This window comes from Bos indicus, chromosome 6, assembly GCF_029378745.1.
Source record: "Bos indicus isolate NIAB-ARS_2022 breed Sahiwal x Tharparkar chromosome 6, NIAB-ARS_B.indTharparkar_mat_pri_1.0, whole genome shotgun sequence".
In the NCBI taxonomy this organism is placed as follows: domain Eukaryota; kingdom Metazoa; phylum Chordata; class Mammalia; order Artiodactyla; family Bovidae; genus Bos; species Bos indicus.
The window spans coordinates 19847295-19874111 of NC_091765.1; the positions used below are offsets into that span (position 1 = coordinate 19847295).

Sequence of the window (26817 nt, forward strand, 5' to 3'; positions counted from 1 at the left end):
AATAAAATCACATTGGATTCTAGGTGAATAAAACAAAAATGATACTGGAGCTTCATCCCGAGAAACTCTACTTCTTACTGATCTAGAGTGGGCCTGGGTATCACTGTTTACTAAAAGCACCTAGATGATTCTGATGGCTTCATAGCACTGGTCCAATATGATATATTGCCACTTCTACCAAGGATATTGTTCAGTAAGTCTAGGTTTGTGATTTCTGCTTGAAGTCAGGCCTCTCCCAGAGTTTCAGTTGCAGTCTACACCAGGGCCTTCACACCGAAGCCGGTGCCAGACAGAGAGCAGAAGATAGATGAAACCTGAACTCTGTATGCCTGGTTCTCCTCTGTTCCACCATGTGTCTTCTCCATAAGTGACATGGCTGTTTTCACACAGTGAATTAATTCATAGCCCTTTCTGTCCTCCCTAACCTGTCCAGCCATAGCCTCAAAGATTGGTATAACGCCTGTGGCCATCACACCTGGGTTCTCATTCCCTCCAGGTATCACTAATGAAAGAGGAGTGGGGAGAAGACAACAGCTCCCCCTCCAAACCTCTGTTAAATACAGAAGTACCTTGAACTTCTGCTTGTATAATAGCAATACTGCTGAATATTGTTACTGTCTCCTCCACTGTAAGTGCTGCAAAAACTGCAACAGTGCCTGGTACTTTGTGGGTGTTCAGTGAAATGTTTGATTGATACATACATGAAGGAACGAATGAATAGATGGAGAAGAGCTGTTTCTATCACAGAAGTGGAAAGATGCTGCCATGGCTTCACTGTTAGGGCCCAGTATGTTACATGGATCATTGGAACAATAAGCAGAGGACTGGGGGAGCAGAACTCATAATCTTAACCTGAAAAGTCAACACTTGCTCTTTTTCTTAAGCACAGGCTTGCCTCTTTTCAAGGCACCTAAACGTGTGCCATCTCCTTGTTGCTCCATTTCTGCTTTTCTTCTTAGACCTCCCACATTGCAGCAGTCTGCTTGTTATAAAATGCTCAGTTCTGCTTGCTTCGCCTTTACCAGTTTCCAGCTCAATAGTAACCTACTTGTTATGTCCCTCCTCTTAAAATAACAGTGGGGGCTTTCCAGCTCTACAGCAGAGTTTCAGAGAGATTAGTTAAATGTACAGTAAGTCCTGTCTTACTCATTTTCTGACTTCTACAGTGTTTTGAAAGTACTGAACGCTAAGACTGCTTATCCACAAGACCTTTTGAGTAATGGTATGTTTATTTTAGAATTTCGACCTAAATGGTAATTGTATCACTGTATGTGGGAGAATGAAGCCAAGGTGTTTCAGTAATCATATAGTACCAGGGGCTTGCTGCCTGCAACGACTCAGGGCAGATGAGTCTGGTGCCTCTGTTCTGAAGGACTGGGGTTCAAGGATAAATAAGCAGGAAGAACAGAATGAAGATCAGCTCTCTTTGCACTCTAGCTCACATGATACCTTTTGGATCAAGGGGTACTGTTTCTCTTCAACTACTTAAATACTTAACTACTATTAAGGAGACTCTCAGTGGCTCTGGAAGAGTTTAGGGTTTGAAAGGTACATGGCCTTTGAATCTCTTAAGGCTCTACAGAAATGGAAAAGATAAGTGGGGTCAGCAATACTGAGGTCCATTTCTGTGAGTTGTTCTGAAAACTGCTAAGATCCAAATCCAGCAACATCTGTTTTACCTACTTACCAATACCTTTATCCTTTGGGCTTAAGATAGTATTTTTGAAAATATTGTCCACAGACCTTCTTTAGAATCATCTAATGGTATTTGTTTAAAAACAACAACAACAACAACAAAAACACATTTCTGAGCCCTGGATCTATTGCTTATTAGCAGAATCTGTGAGTGAGGCCTTGAAGTTACCCTGACCAAACCACTCAGCTGATTCTCTTGAACCATAAAGTCAAGACTGCTGGCTTGAGATTCCACCAATATTAAGCTTCAGATAAGCTTCAAATACTCCCAAGAGACAACAGCATTGTGAGCAAGTATTAGTCATTTTTCTTGAAGGATCTGAGATCAGCTTATAATAAAGTAATTGAGAAGAACGTGAGGACACAAACACCCAAGGAGGAGGAACAGGACACCACATACAGATAGAGAGAGAATGCCAGAGAGCCCAAGAAAACCTTCTCTACTTCACCCTTTTTCCCTCAGTTATTTGTCCTGTATCATAGTTTAGTTCAGATCAATAGGCGTATATTGAGTCCCTGCCATGTCCAGGGCATTAGAGATAAAAATATACGGGGACTAGAGTAGTCGCCAGTCCAGGTTCGATGCACAATACTGGATGCTTGGGGCTGGTGCACTGGGACGACCCAGAGGGATGGTACGGGGAGGGAGGAGGGAAGAGGGTTCGGGATGGGGAACACTTGTATACCTGTGGCAGATTCATGTTGATATTTGGCAAAACCAATACAATATTGTAAAGTTTAAAAATAAAATAAAATTTAAAAAAATATATACGGGAACTTCCCGGGCAGTCCAATGGTTAAGACTCTGCGCTTCCATGGCAGGGGGCACAGGTTCGATCCCTAGTCAGGGAACTAAGATTCTACATGCCATACAGTGTGGCCAAAACAAATAAACATAAACAACACTGTCACTGTCCTAGAGGAGTTTACAGTTTGCTAGAGAAGCAGACTCTTAAATAGGCAATTTACATTGCTGTAAGCCAAAGATAAAGTCTTGCACAAAAAGCCTGGGGGCTGAGAAGAGGGCCTCCTAATGCAAACTTGGCTCCTAGACAAGGAATTGCCTGAGTAGGGAAATAAGTAGAAATTAGGCAGGTGGGAGGGGGTTTGTTTTCAGGAGAAACTAAAACCCAGGAGTTGGTGGGAGTTGGAGCCTGTTTCCAACCAACAGTGTACAACAAAAAAGACTCTTGAGTCCTAAGGTGATCCCTATCAGGGGACTGATTACAGTCCACAACTCAAGTACAAGGAGTAGAGAAAGATAATCCACGATCCTGGATACATAGACATGGGCAAGCCAGGGAGTGTGTATGTCTTGATAATTTTTCAAAGCCCTGCTTTGTTAGGCATCTAGAAGACTTCTTAGAGCAGTCCTTCCTATTTATTCCAAGTTTATAGTCTCGAACTGTTCATTGCAGTTGCTCCAAAAACATGTTAGAACCAGTTTATGGGCCCTCCCTTCCCTGGTAGCTCAGCAGTAAAGAATCCACCTGCCAGTGAAGGAGACATGGGTTCTATCCCTCATCCAGAAGATCCCCTGGAGAAAGGAATTGCAATGCACTCTAGTATTCTTGCCTGGGAAATCCCATGGACAGAGGAGCCTGGAGGGCTGTAGTCCATAGGGTCACAGAAGAGTCGGACATGACTTAGCAACCAAACAACATTGGCCCTCTCTGGGATATTGTACACATAATTGCAATAACTAATATGTTGAAAGTACTATAAAAATTGTTCAAAATATAGATGAGAATGTTTTGGCAATCACTGGAAAGATATAGGAAAAATAGGAATGTTAATGATTTCTGGGGGTGGGGGACTAAGAAGAAATGTAAGAGGAGTTTAGGTCTCACTGCTTATTACCCTTTTATATTGTTAGAACTGTTTACCATGTATATTTACTGCCTATTCAAAAAAGTTTAAAAGAGAACTAAAGAGACACATTTATACCATAGCATGAATACGTTTGAAAGAGGGATTTAATTTATATTAAAAACTAAATTAATGATTCGTTGATAAAACAGTGACAGCAGTGATATCACCATTGTTTTGTCTGCTGCTGCTGCTGCTGCTAAGTCGCTTCAGTCGTGTCCGACTCTGTACAACCCCATAGACGGCAGCCCACCAGGCTCCCCCATCCCTGGGGTTCTCCAGGCAAGAACACTGGAGTGGGTTGCCATTTCCTTCTCCAATGCATGAAAGTGAAAAGTGAAAGTGAAGTTGCTCAGTCGTGTCCAACTCTTTGCGACCCCATGGACTGCAGCCCACCAGGCTCCTCTGTCCATGGGATTTTCCAAGCAAGAGTACTGGAGTGGGGCAGCTTGAGAAAAAAATGGGATTAGACAGATATCAATTTTGTGTATCCTTTATAAATTTGTCCTTTTTTTTTTTTTTTTTCAGTTTGCAGCTCATCTTGTGAAGATGAAATATCCAAGAATCTGTATTCTAGATGGTGGCATTAATAAAATCAAGCCCACAGGCCTCCTCACCGTTCCTTCTCCTCAAATATGAAGAACAAGAGCATCGCTGTTAAAAGGACAGAGTAGCCGCACCCCCCACAGCACACTGTCCACACCCTTGCCACTCTGACAGAGCCAGACTTCCAGATTGTTATGTCTTCATAAAGTTTTGTCATGAGACATTTATTTTTTAAAATGCATGACCCAAATGTTCAGCTATCCAGGAATCAAACTTGACTGTACATGTATTGCTGAAAGAATTTTCTTAATGGTGAAATCCGACCATGTATTTTTACCACATCAACACAAAGCCAGAAGAATTCAATTGACGAGGCAGGTTTAGCATTATCAAGAAATCTTGCTGCACTGAAAAGGCTGTCTTCCCACAACACTGAACAGATAGTCCTAACAGCGGTATTCTTTAGGAATATAGACTGAATGTGGGCTGAAATCATTCTCCCATGATAAAGAAAAGTGAAAAGCTATTCACCATACATTCTTTATAAGTACACGTTACATTTGGTATCTCATTTTTGGCCCAGACATGTGTGTGTGTGTGTTTAGAGGGAGCATTATTTAGCCCATTGGAGAAAGTAATAACAGTTCTAAAAAAATGACAGTCAGAAACTATTCATATTATATAGAATATTGTTCAGCTTCTGTAGCTGAGACACTAAAAATAAGAGTGACTTAGACAAAATAGAACTTTATTTTTCTCTCATGTAACACCCTACAGAGTCAATGTAGGGCTAGTGTATTGAATTCATGGTTATTAAGAACTCAGCTGTCTTTTTTCATTGATCTACCACCCTCAACACTGGGTTTCTATCTCATAGATCAAGATGGCTATTCAACTCCCACTATCACATCTGCAGTTTGGAAGGAAGGGAATCTCAGAGGAGGGAGGAGGAAAAAGAAGAGAAGGTAAAAATAGGGAGGAAAAAGAGAAGGGAGGGCATGTTCCTTCTCTTTAAGGGCACAAACCAGAAGTTGCACATGTTCCTTCTGCATACATACTATTAGCCAGAACTTAGGCATGTGGCCACAATTAGCTATCAAGAAAACATGAAATATAGTTTTGACTGGGCAGTCATTTACCCAGTTAAAGTTTTTATTACTGTTTAGGAAGAGGAGAACACATTGAAGGACAGCTGGCAGCCTCTGCCACATAATCCTAAAAATCAGACATTTCATTGAATCTAAGATATATCACAATTTTATGCACCATGAAGAAAGGAAAATGCAGCCAAATAAACTGTGACACCCTATCAATTATAAGATTCATTTCCATTTCAGAAATGTGAAAAAATATGCATATTAGAATTATTAAAATACAGTATGTCTTTTTGACTTTTCAATTTTGTTTTAACTACAACATGTTCTTTTTTATCTTTAACTTGTATTTCTCTTTTCAGTATTAGGACTACATAAGTAGAATATTTCAATAAGAACCTCAGTCCAACTCTCCAGACTATGGTTTTATGACTGCAGTTTGTTTTGGGGTTTTTTGTCATCTATATTTTTTATTCAGATATAATTTATATACCTTAAAATTCACCCTTTTAGAATGTATAATTCATGTTTTTTAGTAGATTCACAAACCTGTGCAATAATCACTGTTAATTTCAGAACATTTTCAAAACCCAAAGAAGAAATCCTCTACCTATAAGCAGGCATTCCCCATTGACCCCCTTCCAAGATCTTTAATTTGATTTTTATGTATGGAGTGAGATAAGTAGCCAACTTCATTCTTGCACGTAGATGTCAAGTTCTCCCAGCAGCTGTGTTGGGTTTTTTGCTCAATTAAATTATATTCAGTCATTCACCAAATAAAATACTACTCCTTGCAAGACACTGACATAATCAATGGTTGTATCATTCTGTGATCTCCAGAGAATATACAAAGAAAAATGTGAGAATTAATGAGAAAAGAAAATTTTACCATGATTCCTCTAACATCATTTACCATCATCTACCCTGGTTAAGAAAATAAGTCGTCCTATCCATTCCTTCAGCCTTTGATGACTTACTTGACTGCATAATCAGTGTAGCACTGATGATTGTTTGGGAGAAATGCTTCGGAGTCTTAACTTTGCCTTCCTGAAAAAGCAGAGAAAGATGGAGGAGCAGAGATGTGAACTGAATAGGGTGGTAGGTAGTGAGAGAGGGTGAAGACCTGAGTTGTGAGGGTGGCTGTGTGAGAACATAATAGTGGCCAGCCTCCGTTACAACTTTGCCTTTGTTCTTTCTTAAAATGATACATTTAGGCTTATTTTGAAAAACTTGGAAGTTTTTTTAAAACATTCAAATTATGAATAATATTTAATATTCTCAACAGTAAAATAAGCAAGCATACAATCCCTGCCATATCTACATACAGGGTATGTTTTTCGATGGCAGATGGTTTCAACAAAGTTGACCCCACAACCGTTTGTTGAATTAAACCCTATATAACCCGTGACTTGTAGAGGTCCTTTTTTAATGTATTTTTGACTCCTACACAGTCACTATCAGCAGTGTTTATTTTGGCATCAGCAGTCTCTTCCCTCTGCCTCAGTTCAGTTCAGTTCAGTCGCTCAGCCGTGTCCGACTCTTTGCGACCCCATGAATCACAGCACGCCAGGCCTCCCTGTCCGTCACCAACTCCCGGAGTTCACTCAGACTCATGTCCCTCTGCCTGGAATGTCCTTATTACCGCCACCAGCTCCACAGACACACACACGCACACATACATTTACAGATTCTTCATAATCTAGCACCAGTAGCATGGTCTCCAGTTTTCTCTGACTTCTGTGTGCTGCATTGAGCCTCAAGTCTATCAAAGCATTCCATTCATACTTCTAGTAATAGACTTGTTACATCATTTTGCAATTATCTGTTCACATTTGGAACCTTTATTTTTAAAATATGAGCTCCCTTTAAAGTCAGAGTCTATAATTTATACCTTTTGTTATCTTCAGCAGCCCAGTACACTGGCGATACTTGCTGTATGTAGAATTGAATCTCTAGCTTAGAGATTTGATATGAATATAAGAAATCCAGGTAATTTTTTTCAAGTGCCAAACTCATCTGGTACCTGATGATATATAAATAAATTGAAAATTCAATTCATGGAGTAAAGATAGGATCTCTAATATTTTACCCAACTCTAAAATTCTATACAACAGGATAAACTAAGCTAGTTGCATCTACTTTCCAAAACATAGAAATGCTAAATTTAGAAATGTTAATAAAAATATCTCATACTTAACCAAGACTGAAAGAATAAAACAAATTTCTGATGTCAGCTATAAAGAGGAGCTGGGATATCAGATATCAATATAGGCCCTAGGAGCTGAAGTTCATAGGGATAGAGGCTTTGGGTCTTCTGGTAAGGAGTTGGTACTAAGACTCCTTTACAAAGTGACAGTTTCAGAGAACTCTTTGCTCCATGAAGTGATTAGAGATGGCTTTCAGCCAAATCCGGGAAACTATAGGGAAGATGGTCATGGCCTGTTATTTTGAGGGAAGACATCTGTTTTAGACAGATGGAGACATTCAATGGAAAGGCTGGATTAAGTCCCCAGACTAGGACAGGCTTCAGGGCATGTGTTTACCTGACTGTTTAAAAAGGAGAGTAATGGACCTTCCCTCGTGGCTCAGTGGTAAAGAATCTGCCTGCCAATGCAAGAGACACAGGCTTGATCCCTGATCTGGGAAGATCCTAGATGCTGCAGGGAAGTGTCTGCTCCACAGCTACTGAACCTGTGCTTTAGAGCTCAGGAGCTGCAACTCCTGAAGCCCTCGCGCCCTAGAACCCGTTCTCTGCAACAGGAGAAGCCACCACAGTGAGAAGCCTGCATTCCACAACTAGACAGTGCCCTGGCTCACAGCAGCCACGGAAGAGCTGGCATGGCAACAGAGACCCAGCACAGCCAGAAAATAACAAATGAGAGCATGAATTATATCAAACTTCTGGACTTCCCTAGTGGCTCAGATGGTAAAGCCTCTGCCTACAACTAGTACACATTGTAAATAAGCTATTTAAAAAGTTTGCCATTTTATTTTTAAGTTACATGTATTTTTATCTTCTCTGAGTAATTTTCTTGTTAATATCTTATGATAGGTGCTTGTCACATGAAGACTAAACCTGGATCTTGGCAAATTCCATATTCTATAGATAGACTGTTATATTTGTAGCTGGTACTAGTGACTTTCAGGCCTACTCTCTCCTCTTGGAGTGATGATCTTTGATATCTTTTCTCCTCCCTTTGAGAGGACTCATTTTTAGTTTTCATTGTTTGCAGCATTTCAATACCGCTCTGTTCTAATGCTCACGGTGGCCAATAAGCAGTGCCCAGGTGCCCAGCTACAGCATTGCCAGCGTTCCTTGATATCATGTACTAATCCTCAGGGTGATGGAGACGTAAACACTGTCCTGCCTTGGCTTAAGACTAATCTCAGAGCTATAGCAAATGCATTTAAAGCCTTAGATCAGATTCTAAATACGGCTTCTTGCCACACTGAAAGAGTCAACTTTTGAAACTATTATTGTCGTAATAGGTAGCTGTGACTTTTTGAAAAACATTACATGGCCTACCAATCTTTTAAAAAGCAGTTACAGTGTGATCATTAAAGTACTAAAAATTGAGACAGTCCATGCATTAATTTTCTCATTAATGCTGGAAACTCTTTTTTTTTTTTTTTTTTACCATTATTAATTTCTTCTCAACTCTATTTGCATACTCTTCAGTCTTTTATGGTAGGATAATTTACTGTTTTCAGGCTTATAGTTTGTTAGAACTGTTCCTACTGGCTTGGAACTGCTAAATGTGCCCATTTCTTCCCAGTTCCACATTCAGTGACCTTGGTAGCTTAAAATTGGCCATGGCAGGAGTATTTAGAAATAGACATCATGAAACATGGCTTTCTTTGCACTCATTTTTATTTTTTTGAAAGCCAGTTAATAATATTTAGCAGAAAGCTACTGATTTTGACCATCCTATGCTCAGCATATTACCTGTAGATTATAAATCATGAAGATAAATTTAAAGATCATCCAATCCAAACATCATTACCCAAACAATAACAGTGAAATGATTTTGTGCAAATCACATAGCTAGTAAAAGATCCAAAATTACAATTCTGCTTTCCTGATTCTTAACACATTTCTCTGTCTACAACATACAAATGGAGAAGGTAAAAAACACCAATTTTGACCCATTACACACTTATTACAGGACAAATTTTGGTCAGGCCTGTGTTATATTATGCATCAGATCAGATCGGTAGCTCAGTCATGTCCAACTCTTTGCGATCCCATGAATTGCAGCACGCCAGGCCTCCCTGTCCATCACCAACTCCGAGTTCACTGAGACTCACATCCATCGAGTCAGTGATGCCATCCAGCCATCTCATCCTCTGTCGTCCCCTTCTCCTCTTGCCCCCAATCCCTCCCAGCATCAGAGTCTTTTCCAATGAGTCAACTCTTCGCATGAGGTGGCCAAAGTACTGGAGTTTCAGCTTTAGCATCATTCCTTCCAAAGAAATCCCAGGGCTGATCTCCTTTAGAACGGACTGGTTGGATCTCCTTGCAGTCCAAGGGACTCTCAAGAGTCTTCTCCAACACCACAGTTCAGAAGCACCAATTCTTCAGCACTCAGCCTTCTTCACAGTCCAACTCTCACATCCATACATGACCACAGGAAAAACCATAGCCTTGACTAGACGAACCTTTGTTGGCAAAGTAATGTCTCTGCTTTTCAATATGCTATCTAGGTTGGTCATAACTTTCCTTCCAAGGAGTAAGCGTCTTTTAATTTCATGGCTGCAGTCACCATCTGCAGTGATTTTGGAGCCCAGAAAAATAAAGTCTGACACTGTTTCCCCATCTATTTCCCATGAAGTGATGGGACCGGATGCCATGATCTTTGTTTTCTGAATGTTGAGCTTTAAGCCAACTTTTTCACTCTCCACTTTCACCTTCATCAAGAGGCTTTTGAGTTCCTCTTCACTTTCTGCTATAAGGGTGGTGTCATCTGCATATCTGAGGTTATTGATATTTCTCCCGGCAATCTTGATTCCTATATTATGCATAGGATATGAAAATAAAGCACAAAAAAATGTTGACTAAGCTCACTGTTAACTTTATGATGTAGAAGTATCACTTAGTATTAACTCCTGGCAGACGCCTCTCTCACTGCCCCTTCCATATTCCCTCAGAAAACAGTAAAGATTTCCAAGAAAAGAAACACAGTTAAGTATCTGCATTCCCCCAAACTGAGGGAAGAACCACTGTTCTCAGGAACTCCTGCTATATATTAAGTTACCTCTTCAACTCCAAGACAGGATTACCCAGAAAACACTTCTACAGTGTTTCTATAAACAGTCAAGTCCTTGATATACCAGGTCAAAGTTGGCCTTTAACCTTTGCCTTCTATGTCTTTGCTAGGCACCAGGCTTGAAGAACTGGAGAAGTCCTTGTATCAGCCTCCCAGTAACACGTGGAAAGCCAAAGAGAGGGACTACAAGGAAAGAGGTTAGTTAGCTAGTTTCTAGGTCTATTATTCATAAAAGAGAAGAAATACACTTTAGTTAGATCAGAGATCAGTTAAGTCATATAGTCAGTTCGGTCATAGGTCAGATAGTTTGCTATCTTAAAAAAAATTAATTTTATACCTGAGGTAAACAATCTTGATGATTTATTACTTGTCAGATATTATATCTTTTCTAAAATTATCTTTAAGATCATTAATAATCTCATGTACCATGCATTCATTTCCATGAATTTCACATCAGGTTATTAAGGACCTGAAAGGCATGGGAGGAATATGATCACTGGATTGAGCCCAAATGACACAAAGAGTAATTTGCATACTAATGTACAACCAATAAAAGAGAATCTTTTATTTCAATATGTAATAAGGATTAAAAGCAATCTCTGTGCTCACATACCATCATTAATTATGTATAGCAATACAAGATTACAGGATAAAACATCTAATGCAGTGGTCAGTATGAACACTTGGTTTTATTCAGTCTCTAAGTCATGTCTGACTCTTTGTGACCCCATTGACTGCAGCACGCCAGGCTCCTCTGTCCTCTACTATCTGCTGGAATTTGGACAAATTCATGTCCATTGAGTTAGTGATGCTATCTAACCATCCCATCCTCTGTTGCCCCCTTCTCCTACCGTCAATCTTTCCCAGCATCAGAGTGTTTTCTGATGAGTAGGCTCTTTGTATCAGGTGGCCAAAGTTTTAGAGCTTCAGTTTGAGCATCAGTCCTTCCAATGAATATTCGGGGTTGATTTCCTTTAGGATTGACTGAGTTAATCTCCTAGCAGTCCAAGGGACTCTCAAGAGTCCTCCAGCACCACAATTTAAAAGCATCGATTCTTCAGCGCTCAACTTTCTTTATGGTCCAACTCTCACATCTGTAGATGACTACTGGAAAACCCGTAACTTTTGACTAGATGGACCTTTGTTGACAAAGTGATGTCTCTCCTTTTTAATATGCTGTCTAGGTTTGTCATAGCTTTTCTTCCAAGGAGCAAGCATCTTTTAATTTCATGGCTACAGTCACCATCCGCAGTGATTTTGGAGCCCAAGAAAATACAATCTGTCACTGCTTCCACTTTTTCCCCTTCTATTTGCATGGAGCTGTCTGTGGCATAGATCATGAACCTCCTTATTGCAAAATTCAGGCTTAAATTGAAGGAAGTAGGGGAAACCACTAGACCATCTAGGTGTGACCTAAATCAAGTCCCGTATGATTATACAGTGGAGGTGGCAATTCGATTTAAGGGATTAGATCCGGTAGACAGAGTACATGAGGAACTGTGGATGGAGGTGTGTAACACTGCGCTGGAGGCAGTGACCAAAGCTCAGTTTGATCGTAGTAACTCCTTATTCTGAGCCTGATTCCTGTTTATAAAGGAGGTTCTGTCCCAGGAGTGTTACACCTGTTCTCCACGTGCTCTGCAGAGGCCTTCCTGAGATATGGCTTGGCATGAAGGCCCCACCATGAGAGACTAGTAGAAACAGGAAGAATCAGCTTCCAGTGATTTATCTATTTATCCCTGTGTAGAAAAAAACAAAAAGACATCAAAAAAGATTGATTCAGAGCTAGGAGGTTAGTTTGAGTTCTGTACTTTCTCAAATTAATCTGGTGGAGGCTGATCAGTGTTAAAAAGTTTTTCACCCCCACTTTGGGGCTACTACAGCAATGACTGGAGAGTTGCCCTAAATTGTGGTTTATTTACATGTAGTTTGTAACAAGAATTTTTTTTCATATCAGCATGCCCTAATGTTGATACCAGGTAGTCTTGATTTATACAACCATTTGGTGCCTAAAAAGACGCCTGAGGTGAGTTTTTTCCTGGTACCAAGATAATTTTTAAAACTAGCCCTCCCACTTTTTAAATTAACTAATATGAATCCTACAGGGATTAAGTCTAACAGCATCCCAGGTAACAGAAAAGACCTAATTCAGAAGAACTAGTTCGTAAATAAATATACCTATAGTATTTATTTATCGGGCTGCTAGTTAACTAATACTTTATGAAATCTATTGAGCATGAAATGTGCCGATTAGGCATTTAAGTACATATTCCAAAATATGCTTATTTCTAAATCACATATTTTTTTTTAATTGCATATGTGTAAGTGAATGAAATAAAGGAGATGATTTTAATAAATAATTAACATCTTAACCAACTCATTTCACTGTAAGTTCTGGAAATGTAATTTTAACATGAAGCTTATGCAACAATATAACAACTATTTTAAAATTGCAGCGGTGACTTTTATAACTTAACATAAAGCAAGATGTTACATACTTACACAGAAACTATCCCATAAGATGACAATAGCTCAAGTAGAAGCTGACTTTATTAAGTGCCTTATACATAATTAATTCTTTAGTTATTATTAACATCCTGAAATGAATTTAAAACTGCCCCTTTTGATTAAGTGAAGTAATATAAAAATTCATATTGAAGTTCATTACTATCAGCTAAATTAATTCAATAAAATAAAAAACATAAATTAATGAGGAAATTATTGCAATTATTTAGCCCTTTCAATTACCTTGTCCTGCCTAGGACATTAAGTGAGCCTTTTAAAAAGGTGCTATGCATTTATTGTAAAGACTGATTCAAATTTTACTAGAGCATTATCACGTACCAGCTAGAACAAAAAGATGATTTCTAGGATATGAACAAAATGCTAAGTTAAATATCTGATACAAATTAGTTGTATAAAGATTACCAAAGGATCCCACTGGCAGCTCTAAAATCTGTCATCCCAGCATAGATGCTAAACCTGACACGTCTTGGCCCCGGTCATGCTTTTGTTGCCCCATGAGAGCACATGTGTGACTCAGCTATCAGTGTCTCAAGGGTAGGTGATATCCTAACTCCTCAATGACACCTTGCCCCTGACATGGCATGTATATTTTTGTTTACCCAGATCTTGGAAGGCTGGAATGAGGAAGAATTCTGGGCTGGGGTTTCAGATTGGCTGGCAATTGTTTAGTGGTTATGGTTGAGAGAGGGGTTGAACTTTCTCAAGGATCTTTCCTTTCACAACACTGAGTACCCTAAGCCCCCCAGAATTCTGGTAAATCTCGCTTCCTGCAGCACTATTTGGAAGCTCAACCTCCATCCCCTGTGGCTGTCCTCAGAGCTGCTGCTGCTCCTAAGTCGCTTCAGTCGTGTCCGACTCTGGGTGACCCCATAGATGGCAGCCCACCAGGCTCCCCCGTCCCTGGGATTCTCCAGGCAAGAACACTGGAGAACACTGTCCTCAGAGCAGGGCCTCCAAACCTCCTATCAGAATTCAACCTCCAGACACCTCAACAATAGGAAATATTAATATATTTCAAGATCCCAATACTATTGCATAAAGAATTGTCAGAAGACTATTCTGAGAGAAAGTGCAAGTTTAGAAAGAGGAAAAGAAAAGAGAGTTTTCCTCTCCCTTAAGAAACCACAGATTAGGGGGAGCATACAGGGAGACCAGGGCTTCCCAGGTGGCGCTAGTGGTAAAGAACCCACCTGCCAATGCAGGAGACGTAAGAGATGCGGGTTTGACCCCTGGGTCAGGAAGATTCCCTGGAGGAGGGCATGGCAACCCACTCTACTGTTCTTGCAGGGAGAATCCCATGGACAGAGGAGCTTGGTGGGCTACAGTCCGTGTGGTCACAAAGAGTTGGGCACAACTGAAGCAACAACACGCACAGGGAGACCAAGAGTAAGAAAATCTGGAATCTTCTGCCTCTCCACTGTGGCTGTCGGCATGTCCCTGTGCAGTTCACTGAGGCTCTCTAAGGCTCAAGTTCCTCCTATATGAAACAGGAATAAGAGCGCTGATCCAGCCTGTCTCCCAGGCTTATGCTGGAGCTCATGAAAAAGCATTTTATAAAAGGAAAAGTGTTACTCAAATGTAACATGTTTACAATTTTTATAAAGGTCCTAACTGTTCTATAAAACCATCAAGCCAAATTGTTTGTCTACCATGTTGTTTTTAAATAAGAAATTTGACACAATAACGATTACTCTTACAATCCATAAATATGGCCCTATTATACAATATACACAAGGGGAAGGCTCTATGAATGGTGATAAGATTGCACACTACACGTTGGCTACTGTTTGGTGAAAAGCAACCATTTTTGCTAAGTCGATAAGTTTTATCCAAGATCTTTTCAGATTTCTCTTTGTTTTCTACACTCCCCTTCCCCTAACCCAGTTTTACCACCTTAAAATACCTTCTTCTAAGAATAATCTAAATTATTCTCTCTTGATAAAATCTGGCAGTTTCAGCTTTGCCAATAGTCATCTACACCTCGATGATAGAGATTAACTTCATTTCAAATCCACTCTTCCCTTCAGTTTTATCTCCTCCTTCCCTTGCAGCTCTCCCGTGGACTTCAAAGCAGCTTTGTGGTTTGCCTTGCAGAAAATCAATGGTTGAGAGATGAAAAGCAGCTCTTGTTTATCTCTATCCGCTGAAGGTCATTCTGCTCAGTAGCATCTGTGTGAGATCCACAGCCATTTTTCCTTACAGAGGAAAGAAGTAAATTGAATACATACCTGTAAGCCATTATAAGGAGAGAGTGGTGCCCATTTTAAATGAGTAGGATCACAACAGAACAAGAATATATTAGTATGAATAAGTAGTATAATGGAGTACTGGTGTTTGGAGTACAAATTTAGACTGTCACTGGATATGACCCTGATTTTTTAAAAAAAAAAAGCTATGTCTGGACTTAGTCATGAGGCATAAAATTATCACAGATATGGCTAGAGTTGTTGGCCTTGCTTACCCAGGTTGTGTATCAGTCCCTTTTCAAACAGTGATGACACATTCTAGCCCAACCCTGTCATATCTATTGCTTAGCTCTCGGTGTTCTTTTTGTTCCAAAGTCGTTTCTTTGAGGGCAAGTTGAGTAGCATTTTCATTCTATTTCCCACAGAAATTAGAACATCATCAGCACAGAAGTGGGCTTCAATGTGTGTCTATTGAACAAATGGAGAGGATCATTGTTTACAGCAAAAAGCACCAATCAACAATGATTACTTAAGTACCAGGTATGTGCCTGCATCCTAGGATAGGCAGTGAGTGATATTAATGAGGTAGACGTGGTCCCTGTCAGAAGGGTTGGCACACACAAAGGAATTTGAAAAGAGACCACTGATATAACTTTGTGGCACAGGCTATACACTTGTTCTGTGTGCTCAGCAAAGCTGGGCCAGGCACTTACTTCCCTGTGAGCCAGGGCTCTCCATAATGAGACCAATTCTCAAGACTGGGGGTTGGGGGGCTCTAGTACTTTGGACTTCAACACTTTGCCACTTGCTGAATGTGTGACCTTGAACAAGTTCTGTCTCAGCCTCAGTTTCCTAATCTGTTAAACAGTGTTGATCAGTGCCTGCTTTGTGGGCTGGCATGAGGAATAAAGGGAAAAATGATTGCAAGGCACACAGTGCTTAGCACCTAGAGCACATAAAAATAGAAGTAGCTATTTTTATACCGTTTATTGTTAACCTGAAAGCTTTTTACCTCATCATTAGCTCACCTTTAGAAGCACAGTTTCACGATGTCTCCATGCTTGAGGTCTTTTTCCACTCATTATGTGGGAATTAACTAGCCAAGACAGAAAAAAATGTTAAGGCTTACAGTGAGCATGACCAGGGCCAGAAAAGAAGAAGGAAATAGGGTCCTTTCTTTTGGAAGCTCACCCTGAAATGAGGGCCATCAGGAAGCTGTGCGTATTAAACAGCCATGCACTGGGCACCGTGGAATTCTGTGCCGCTCTTGCTGATCCTTGGGAAACAGCACCTGCTTCTAGAGTTATTTGCCAGGAGTCTTGAGAGCCATTGGGCAATTGCCTGCTAAAAAGAGACACGGCAGCGGCTAGCTGCTGCTGCTCCCACACTGAACCCTTGTAGAACATCTGCCCTGCGACTGTGAGGAGCTGTGCAGTCCTGCCTCCAGAGCTAGCTTCCCCCTAGCTCTGACTTCTCAATTTCAGGGATCCTATTTGGAGTCAGTTGTACTGAGGGGCAAGCTGAAATTCCCTTTTAGCCTATGCCTGTTGCCAACACTGTTCTTGCCTTTGTCCTTAACATGCATCCATTTCCTAAAAGCACTGCAAGTTAATTCTGCGGCAGGTGGTGATGGCACGCCTTCCGAGGCACCTCAGCTCTTGCACAGATTAGTACATAATTCTGACGCCACTGAGCATATAAGTGTCAGGATAAATCTTTCCTCTGCTGTTTAATTATTGATATCAGTAATAAGTTATTATTACATTATTTCTAATATTAGTAGTAAATTGGGACATCCAACTTATTACTGCCACCAATGCAGTGGTAAAGAACCCTCCTCCTAATGCAGGAGACGCGGGTTCAATTCCTGGGTCAGGGAATATCCCCTGGAGGAGGAGATGGCAACCTACTCCAGTATTCTTGCCTGGGAGATCCCATGGACAGAGGAGCCTGGTGGGCTACAGTCCATGGGGTCGCAAAGAGTCAGACACAACTTAGTGACTAAACAACAGTAACAAAGTAATAAGTTAGTATTTTGAGTATCTGAGGATTCATAGGCTCTGTTAAGAAGGAAGAAATTTTATTTCACAACACTGTTACTCTGTTTCTGCTCTAGAAGCAGTCTAATTGCTTAATCTAAAAAATATGTACACAGTGATTCCTTGAAACAAGTTTTCTATTGGGATGTTTAAGTTTAAAAACTACCTTAAATGTATCTCTTATTACAAACACATACTTCAGTTCAGTTCAGTTGCTCAGTCGTGTCCGACTCTTTGCGACCCCATGAATCGCAGCACGCCAGGCCTCCCTGTCCATCACCAACTCCCGGAGTTCACTCAGACTCACGTCCATCGAGTCAGTGATGCCATCCAGCCATCTCATCCTCTGTCGTCCCCTTCTCCTCCTGCCCCCAATCCCTCCCAGCATCAGAGTCGTTCCCAATGAGTCAACTCTTCGCATGAGGTGGCCAAAGTACTGGAGTTTCAGCTTCAGCATCATTCCTTCCAAAGAAATCCCAGGGCTGATCTCCTTCAGAATGGACTGGTTGGATCTCCTTGCAGTCCAAAGGACTCTCAAGAGTCTTCTCCAACACCACAGTTCAAAAGCATCAATTCTTTGGTGCTCAGCCTTCTTCACATAATAAACTGGAGCTAAATTTCAGCTGGTTAATTGTTTATTGTTGCTCTATATTATTTCCTTAAGAAAACATACTGGCAAATCATATAGGAATTTCTTCCCGAAGTATACCTCAATATGTTTAAACACATCTATACTGGTTGGAGGAGTGACCCGACATTTCATGTAGACAGGATGCTCTGATGCAGTGCTCTGAACAGTAGGAGGTGCTTCAACAGAGTGTACATGAAGTCATTGGGTGGGAACCTGACTTCCTTTCCCGGCTGTGACCTGGGACATTTAACGTTGCTGAGCCTCGGTTTATGTCTCTGTCAAGCAGGTTTAATAATCATGTGTGTTCCACAGGGCTACAGTGAAGACAAATGTGATCACGTATGTAAAGCACTTATCACAGTGCCTGGCACACAGGAAAGACTTAATTCAGGGCAGCTAATAATAATATAAGACACCATGTGCCCATCCTAGTGTGTGCTTTTCCTAAATTCTCGTGCTATTGAATGTAAGCAGTGGTGAAATGGGGTAAGCAAGATGCATTTTTGGCTAATAGAAGCAGCGTCCTTTATTCACGGTGTCTATGGGCCCAGGAGGGGCTAGAAATACAAAGAAAAGGAGCAGCTGCCAGCAGTGCCTTCTGCTGCTGCTGCTAAGTCGCTTCAGTCGTGTCCAACTCTGTGCAACCCCATAGACAGGAGCCCACTAGGCTCCTCTGTCCCTGGGATTCTCCAGGCAAGAACACTGGAGTGGGTTGCCATTTTCTTCTCCAATGCACGAAAGTGAAAAGTGAAAGGGAAGTCGCTCAGTTGTGCCCGACTCAGCGACCCCATGGACTGCAGCCTACCAGGCTCCTCTGTCCATGGGATTTTCCAAGCAAGAGTACTGGAGTGGGGTGCCATCGCCTTCTCCGCCAGCAGTGCCTACAGAGCTGTTAGAAGATGGCCACAGGAGGCGGATCATTGTGGAGCAAGAAGGCAGAAGGAGGCCTGGGTTTGCCGAGGCGACAGGAGACCGTGTTGCTGAAACCTAGTGAGGGGTAGATGAGAGGGGCAGTGCTGGCAGAGGGAGAAGAATGCCCAGAGCGAGGAGAAGAGGGGAGCAATGGAGGATGTGTGAGGGGCAAACTGCCTGTGCTAAATACTTACTGGGCCTGTGTAAGGACACAGATGGAGGCCCTTCTGCACTGTTCTAAAGGGCATGGATCCAGTGGGGTCTGTTTAAGAACTATGTACATGATACAGTATCTCCCAAAGGGAATGCCACGGAGTTTTACTTCTACCAAATGCTGAGGGGAAACAAAAAGCTGTCTACCATATCCTCTCTTGGAGACTCACATATCTCATACTAAAGCTTAAGAAGACTCTACCAAAAAAGATACTCATTTAACTATTAAGGTAGCATTTGCTAAACGGAACTCACCTGGCACGTGCTAGCTTCCTCAAGCCCTGGTGGGCCGCTGGGCACTGCAGGAGGCCAGCTTGAGGCAGCTCCACGGCTAAGGCCCAAACCACACTCAGGCCGTGTGGTTATTGACTCTCTGAATGTCAGTTTCTCATCTGCAGTGTAGAGGAATTAAACGAGATGACCTTGAAGATCCCGGGGGGCTCATGACATTGGTGAGATTCAGTTTTCACACACTTCCTTTCCCAGAGCTCTGTGCCTGTCCTGTTGCTGCCAAACTCCAAAGTTGGGACAAACCAGAAGAGCAGACTTCACAGTAGATAAGCTGTCTCCAGGAGCCTCGCTTTTCCATCCTAACTTTCGCTTTGATCCATCGCAGGCCCAGCAGATGCCATAGTGATGAGCTCTGTAATTCCATGGGAAAGACGTGGGAAACCCAATCATAACAGCAATAATTCAACAGCCTAGCAAGTGCCAGATTTAATGTGTGCTTCTCCCATAGCATGACAGATGATAAATATATGACAGCAGCAGAATGTTCATCTCTGACAAAAGAACTTCAACACATTTACTGAAATCTCTAATTTGCAGCAAGTTGAGTTCCAGTTTATAGGTAAGTTAGTTTGCATCTTCTCATAACACAGAAACATTTGACATGGTTTAGACTCCCAGGAATGCCCTTTGCACTAAGCCCATTTAATCCACGATGAAACAATAGCTCTGAGTGTATTCCTCAAAGACTGGACTTTGAAGGCATCTATTTCATCCTCTTCCCCCCATTCCTCTCCCTGGCTTTACAGCTTCTCTTATTTCATCATTCAGACCTCCCACACATCACTAACTTTACCAATTCACCAAGAGAAAAACATGGCTATCCCCCAAATTAATGCTGTCTGTAGTGAGAGGGAAGAGGCCACACAAATGGTTATCTTCAACATTTAAGCGTGCCCCACCCACCCCACCCCCAGGATGGTGGTGTTCAACCATTCACACATGGTGTTAATTGTTGTCATGTCCAACTCTTTGTGACCCCATGGACTGCATCCCGCCAGGCTCCTCTGTCCATGGCACTCTTCAGGCAAAAATACTGGAATGGGTTTCCATGCCCTCCCCCATAGGCTCTTCCCAACCCAGGGATTGAACCCAGGTCTCCTACAATGCAGGCAAATTCTTTATTGCCTGAGCCACCAGGGAAGCCCCATTTGCACATAAATCACAAGTTTGAAATTCCTAAATCAAATCCTAAATTGCCATAATCCAGGCAAGTAATGTTGCTTTGAAAGCAAAAATAGGAGGATCCACATTTTCTCCTCTTCTTTGATGGTATTGAAGCTTGAACCTAAATTGGACCCTATCCAAAGATCCACATATATCCAGGCATATCCATCCTGTTGGTGGGTAGGAGCCACCAGCAAGACAGTGGTTGGGACAAGAGTCCTGGGTCAGCCCAGCACTAATCTAGAACCGTGGTTCTCACAATGTGGTCTTCAGACCAGCAGCCTCAGCATCATCAGGGAATTCATTAGAAATGTAAATCTTGAGTCCCACTCCAGACTTGCAAAATCAGAAAGTCTGGGCTTAAACCCCAGAAGGGCTTCACAAAGCCTCCAGGTGATTCTAATAAATACTAACGTTTGAGAAGGCTGATCTGCCTGCCTGCTGCTGCTAAGTCACTTCCATCGTGTCCGACTCTGTGCGACCCCATAGACAGCAGCCCACCAGGCTCCCCCATCCCTGGGATTCTCCAGGCAAGAACACTGGAGTGGGTTGCCATTTCCTTCACAATGCATGAAAGTGAAAAGTGAAAGTGAAGTCGCTCAGTCATGTCTGACTCTTCAGGACCCCATGGACTGCAGCCTACCAGGCTCCTCCGTCCATGGGATTTTCCAGGCAAGAGTACTGGAGTGGGGTGCCATCGCCTTCTCTGGATCTGCCTGCCTAGCCTTCTGAATTCTTATCTGTACTGCACAAAAAGGGAGGGCTACAGGCAGAAGCTGAAGGATACATTCTCATAAGGTGATGCGTGACCTGGCAGCTTGATCATCACTACCTAGGAGGCAAAAGTGACAGAACTGGGGGGAGGTGGCATCACCCAGTGAGAACTTCGGGGAGTGCAGCAGCTCCTCAGCCTCCTGCTGATTTGGGCCATGAGGTACTGGAGACTCTTGGAGGAATCTGGACTGTCGAGAACACCGGAGCCATGAGGAGGTGAGGAGAGGCTCAGCCACCCTCAGGTGGCTTCTCGGTCCCCAACCAGGGAACCCTGAACAGAAGACCATAAAAGGGTTGTTCCTGAGGTCACAGGAGACCCCACTGAGGACTATCTGAAACTGGGTGAGACTTCAGTGGGGGCCATGAAGCTGGCAGGGGAGGGGTGTAGGGGAGGAGTGGAAAGTGAAGGGAGAGGGAAGAAAGCCTGTGATGTTCAGGCTATTGCCACGAATCTAATCCTGTTAGAGTGGGGAGGCCTGGGGAGGCTTGAGTTACAGGAAGAACAGAAATTCATCTTTAGCGTAGGCTTTAGTACAGAGAAAATTTTGATGCCCTCACCTCTCTCTGATGACTCTGTGGTATAAACACCAAGCCAAGAAAACTCTTAGCTTGGTTTTAAAGTCACAGAGGGGCCATCCCTTCCCCTACACCCTACCCCAGACACATGCACACAGGGGTCTGCATGGCACATTGTGGTGGGAAGTTACCGAGGGCTTCCTGGATGACAGGGGAAGACTGCTTGCCCGAGCATCAGTCAGATCCATAGCTTTCCCTGATGATTACCCCATCAGCTTCAGCCCCTGATAAAACACATTAGCCCTTTCAAGTCTGCTGGAAGCTCCAGTCCCAAGCAGTGCCTCCTCGGATGCAGTGGTTTGGCAATTTGGGGTCTCCCTGGGCTCTCATGAAAAGGGTATCACATTTCTGACCGCTTTCCCTGTGGTTGGACTTATTCCTCCTCCTCTGAACCAGCATCTCCCTTTTCTTTCCTACTTGTTTACCCTCTTGTAACTTTGAAGGCAATGAAGTCCAAGTCACGGAAATTGTTAATCGCACCCTTCAGTTTGGTTGAACAGAAGAACTGGTGTGGACTTCGGCTGGGGCTGCCAGGAAATTCAGGGCCTGTTTATTTGGCCTGGGGTGCCTGGAACCCATGCTAAACATCTTCTCAAGTTATGGAGCTGCCTCCTTCCCGAGATGTCAGCTTAACACTCATATTGCTACTTTTTAAGCTACTGGGTATCTGGGGGCACTCTCTCTCCAGAAGGTATTTTTTTTTAGAAAATTAACATTGGCCGGATGGGTGGGGGGGTGTGTTCATGTGTTATATTTATTCATCCCAGACTCCATCAGCTTAGAAGTGCAGTCTCCAGGCATTAGTCAGCACTGGTTCCTAGTGAGTATATCACTTCCCCTGGGGCATCCAGACAAGAAACAAGGACTCTAAAATTCCTCTCAGTGGCCCCATGCCCTCTGCTTCTTGTCTCCCTGCCCCTGGCTTGTGTAACACAAACCCCATCTTGCTTGCTATCTTTCCTTCCCAACTTGCAACTGGATTTCCTCCACCAAGTAGCAGGTGAGTCAAAGAATACAAATGCTTCCCAGTGCCAAGATCTGTGTGGAGCTCAGTCTCCAGGGAACTCAGCCTCAAGTACCTTTCCAGCTGCCCAGCTGCCAGGGAATCCAAAGCAACAAAATCTTCCTGCCACCTGCCTCTCCATCCATTTTGATGAGGGGGGCCTTAACGGTGGAAAACTGACCACATAAAATGGAGCCAGGGGAGAGGAAAGTGGTCTGCCACATCACAAGTGCCACCATTTTGACATAGAGTTGTAGGAAGCAGTGGAGGCCACCCTGAGGGGTGCAGATGCACCATATGTGATGGGGATTCACTGGAGCCTGTGTCCCCGCAGGGGCTGGCCGGGCATGTGTGATCTCCAGGCTCCCCTGGGTCAGGTTGGACTGCATAATTCTGTGGTGGAAATAAGCCTCTAAACTGAGGTCACGTCTCCTGTGGAGGCGAAAGCAGAGTTGGTAACAATGGCTTCTTTGGTGTCCTGGGAAGGGATGGCTGTTGGCACGGCTCACCCATCTCCCTTTGTGAGGTGCGTTGCTCCATCCTCCCTGTTTCCCTTCCTTCCTCCCCTCGTGCTGGGTGATAAACAGGCCAAACAGTATCATCCATTTCACCTGGAATGAGCTCTCTTATCCTCCTGTATCGATGTCACTGACATTTGATGCCAGGTACTGCAATAGATGATAAACAACTTTACCTTTTATCTTACAGAGGACCCAAGAAGAAAGGATAGTGAGAATAAGCAGGTTCATTGTTGACAGAGAATCAGGCTATTCACTAGGACACTTTTCCTTCCTTAGAAATGGCCTCACTAATCTGGCAGAGCACAGTGATAGATGTGGGGGGTGGAGGAGGTAGGGAGGTATCTTAGAGTTTGAGAGACTTATTTAAATTGGCTGTGTCACCCCTAAGTTGAAAAGTTTTCTGGCCTGATGTCAGTAGTGGAATGTTAACTATTGGGCTGGGTTCCCATTCCGTGTTTCTCTTCCTAATCAATCCTAATCATATTTCGCTCATTCATGATCTCATATAACCTAGTGGTGAGATACAACATCCTTGATTTTCAGACTAATAGTGGAAATAGTTATCAAGTAATGGATACTTCCAGTTACAGCTTCTATTGCCCATTTTGTGAAACCAGTCTAGACCTTTCTCTGGGTCAGAAAGCTTTACCTCATAAATAAAGAAGTGAGCCTTGAGTCCAAAAATCATGATGATTCTTACTGTCTAAACTAGTTGATGGGGAAGCCTTGTAGGGTCATTGGAAGGACCTCACTCTAGAGTTAGCCAGACTGGGCTTCAATTCCCAACTCTACAACTTACTGACTCAATGACATTGGGCAGGTCACTAGACCCTTTTGAAAGTCAGTTTTCCAATCCATAAATTAGGCAATAATACTCATCTTGTGAAGATTTAGTAAACTAATTTAGGATAAATTCCAGACACTTGCTCACCAACCATTGCATTTCCTAGACCTTAATTCCATTCTATTCTTAGCTCCATGAAGGCAAGGATATTTTGTTCAATCCTATGTCCTCAACACATATTAGATATTCAGTAAAAAAATGTTTAAACAGATTATTTGGGGGACAAAATCTCTGGGATTTCTTTCTTCCTCATTCCATACACCTTTTTCTTACCCCATCCTGTACTTCCTCACCAGTCTTCTGCTTCTGGACAAAACGGAAAAACAGGGGCCATGAAATTAAAAGACGCTTACTCCTCAGAAGGAAAGTTATGTCCAACCTAGATAGCATATTGAAAAGCAGAGACATTACTTTGCCAACAAAGGTCCGTCTAGTCAAGGCTATGGTTTTTCCTGTGGTCATGTATGGATGTGAGAGTTGGACTGTGAAGAAGGCTGAGTGCTGAAGAATTGATGCTTTTGAACTGTGGTGTTGGAGAAGACTCTTGAGAGTCCCTTGGACTGCAAGGAGATCCAACCAGTCCATTCTGAAGGAGATCAGCCCTGGGATTTCTTTGGAAGGAATGATGCTAAAGCTGAAACTCCAGTACTTTGGCCACCTCATGTGAAGAGTTGACTCATTGGGAAAGACTCTGATGCTGGGAGGGATTGGGGGAAGGAGGAGAAGGGGACGACAGAGGATGAGATGGCTGGATGGCATCACTGACTCGATGGACATGCGTCTGAGTGAACTCTGGGACTTGATGATGGACAGGGAGGTCTGGCGTGCTGCGATTCATGGGATTGCAAAGAGTCAGACACGACTGAGCGACTGAACTGAACTGAGTCTACTCTTACATCTTGTAATAGGATGAATCATGTCCCCCAAAGATATCAAGTCCTAATCCCCAGGCTAGTAAATGTTACCTTCCTCGAAAAAAAAAAAAAAAAGAAATGTTACCTTACTTTCAGATGTATAAATTGAGAATTTGAAGATGAGATTATTATATAGGTGGGCCCTAAATGTCACAACTGTCTTTATTGAGAGAGAAACAAAGGGAGTTAGCACAGGCACACAGAGGAAAGGTGGTGTGAGGATGGAGGCAGAGATGGAGGTGATGCCAAAACGTTCTAGGAACACCAGGACAGCCCCCAGAAGCTGGAAGGGGATTCTCCGTTAGAACCTTCAGAAGGCATGTCCTTTGACACCTTGATTTCATATTTCTGGCCTCCAGAACTATGGCAGAGTAAATTGCTATAGTTTTCTGTTGTTTTCAACCACCCAGTTTGTAAATTTTTACAGCAGTCCTAGGAAATGAATGCACATCACAAACAACTGAAAAATTAGACAAAACACATTAAAAAAAAAAAAAGGATTTTCAGATATTGGTCAATGGACACTGCCAGACACTGAGAGAAGGGTAACTCGGCCCCAGCCTACCTCCCAGAGGGTTTCCAGGCTGCAACACAGCAAGGAGACCATGGCTCTCAGAATTTGGCAGTTTGACTAGGCATGCATGTGGAAGGGCTGGGTTGCTTTCCCAATATTGGTCTGACAAGTTGTTTATTATATAATCTCCTGAAGCAATTCTTTTCTTTCTTTGCTTGACCAGTTTGTTTATTTTTTAAAAAGCCTTTAGTTGGCCTTTTCACAGATTGTGAATCTCATTTAACTTAGATTTGTGTTCAATTTGGCTATTTTTAAAAGAAGAGAAAGAAGAGAAGAGAAAGGATTTCTTCCTGTTGGTTATGTTCTTGATTAACATGGTCATAGAGATGTTCACTGATCTGTTCATTTAAGAGAAGGGAAAGAAATTTGAAATCTCGCATGTGAAATATGACTTGCCTTGGGGCACCAGGGTTCCCTCACCAGCACTGTTTCTTCTCCACTAGGGTATAAGCTCCCTGAGGGCAGGATATGATCTCATTCTCTGCTGTATCCCCAGAGTCTAGACTGATTCCTGCACACAGTGAGTTCTCAAGCCTGTTCACTGGATTAAGTGGTCAGCCTCATTTAACTTAAGCAAATAAACCCTGTACAGTGCTTGGGACATGAACACCAAAAACAGAATGTGGAAGATGGTGGCTTCTTAAAGAGGACAGCACGGGGCATCTGTCTTCTCATGCTGCCATAAGGATACATTGCCGGCTGGGCCACTCACACAACAGGAATTCATTTTCTCACAGTTCTGGAGAATCTAAGTCCAAGATCAGAGTTCCAAAAATATTCAGTTTCTGGGGACGCCTCTCTGCCTGGCTTATAGACGGCTGCCTTCCCCTTATGTCCTCATGCATTCTCTCTGTGTGAGTACGTGGACAGAGAGAGCTCTGGCATCTCTTCCTTTTAAGGTGCCAGTCAGATTAGGACCCCACCCATATGATCTCATTTATTGTTGTTGCTATTATTGACCGCCAAGTCAGGTGTGCAATCTTGGCTCCTGACCAGGGACTGAACCTGGGCTCCCTGAATTGGGGAGAACAGGGTCTTAACCACTAGACCAGGGAAGTCTCTGGCTTCATTTAATTACCTCCTTACAGGCCCTGTCTCCCAGTGCAGTCATACTGGGTGTTCAAACTTCGACATATGAATTTGTGGGACACAATTCAGCCCATAACACACGGGTTTGT

The 26817-nt window shown here is 42.6% G+C and overlaps 1 protein-coding gene across 4 annotated transcripts in view; it reads left to right on the forward strand.

Annotated features, from left to right (window-relative positions):
• The window catches only part of TBCK (TBC1 domain containing kinase), a 208922-nt gene extending 202917 nt beyond the window's left edge, over positions 1-6005 (forward strand). For all 4 annotated transcript variants that reach the window (XM_070791100.1, XM_070791099.1, XM_070791098.1 and 1 more), the window contains one exon: positions 4093-6005. In XM_070791100.1, the coding sequence (XP_070647201.1) occupies positions 4093-4203 (111 nt within the window). In that variant the 3' untranslated portion in view covers positions 4204-6005. The remainder of the gene's footprint in view (positions 1-4092) is intronic.
• The last annotated feature ends 20812 nt before the right edge of the window (positions 6006-26817 follow it).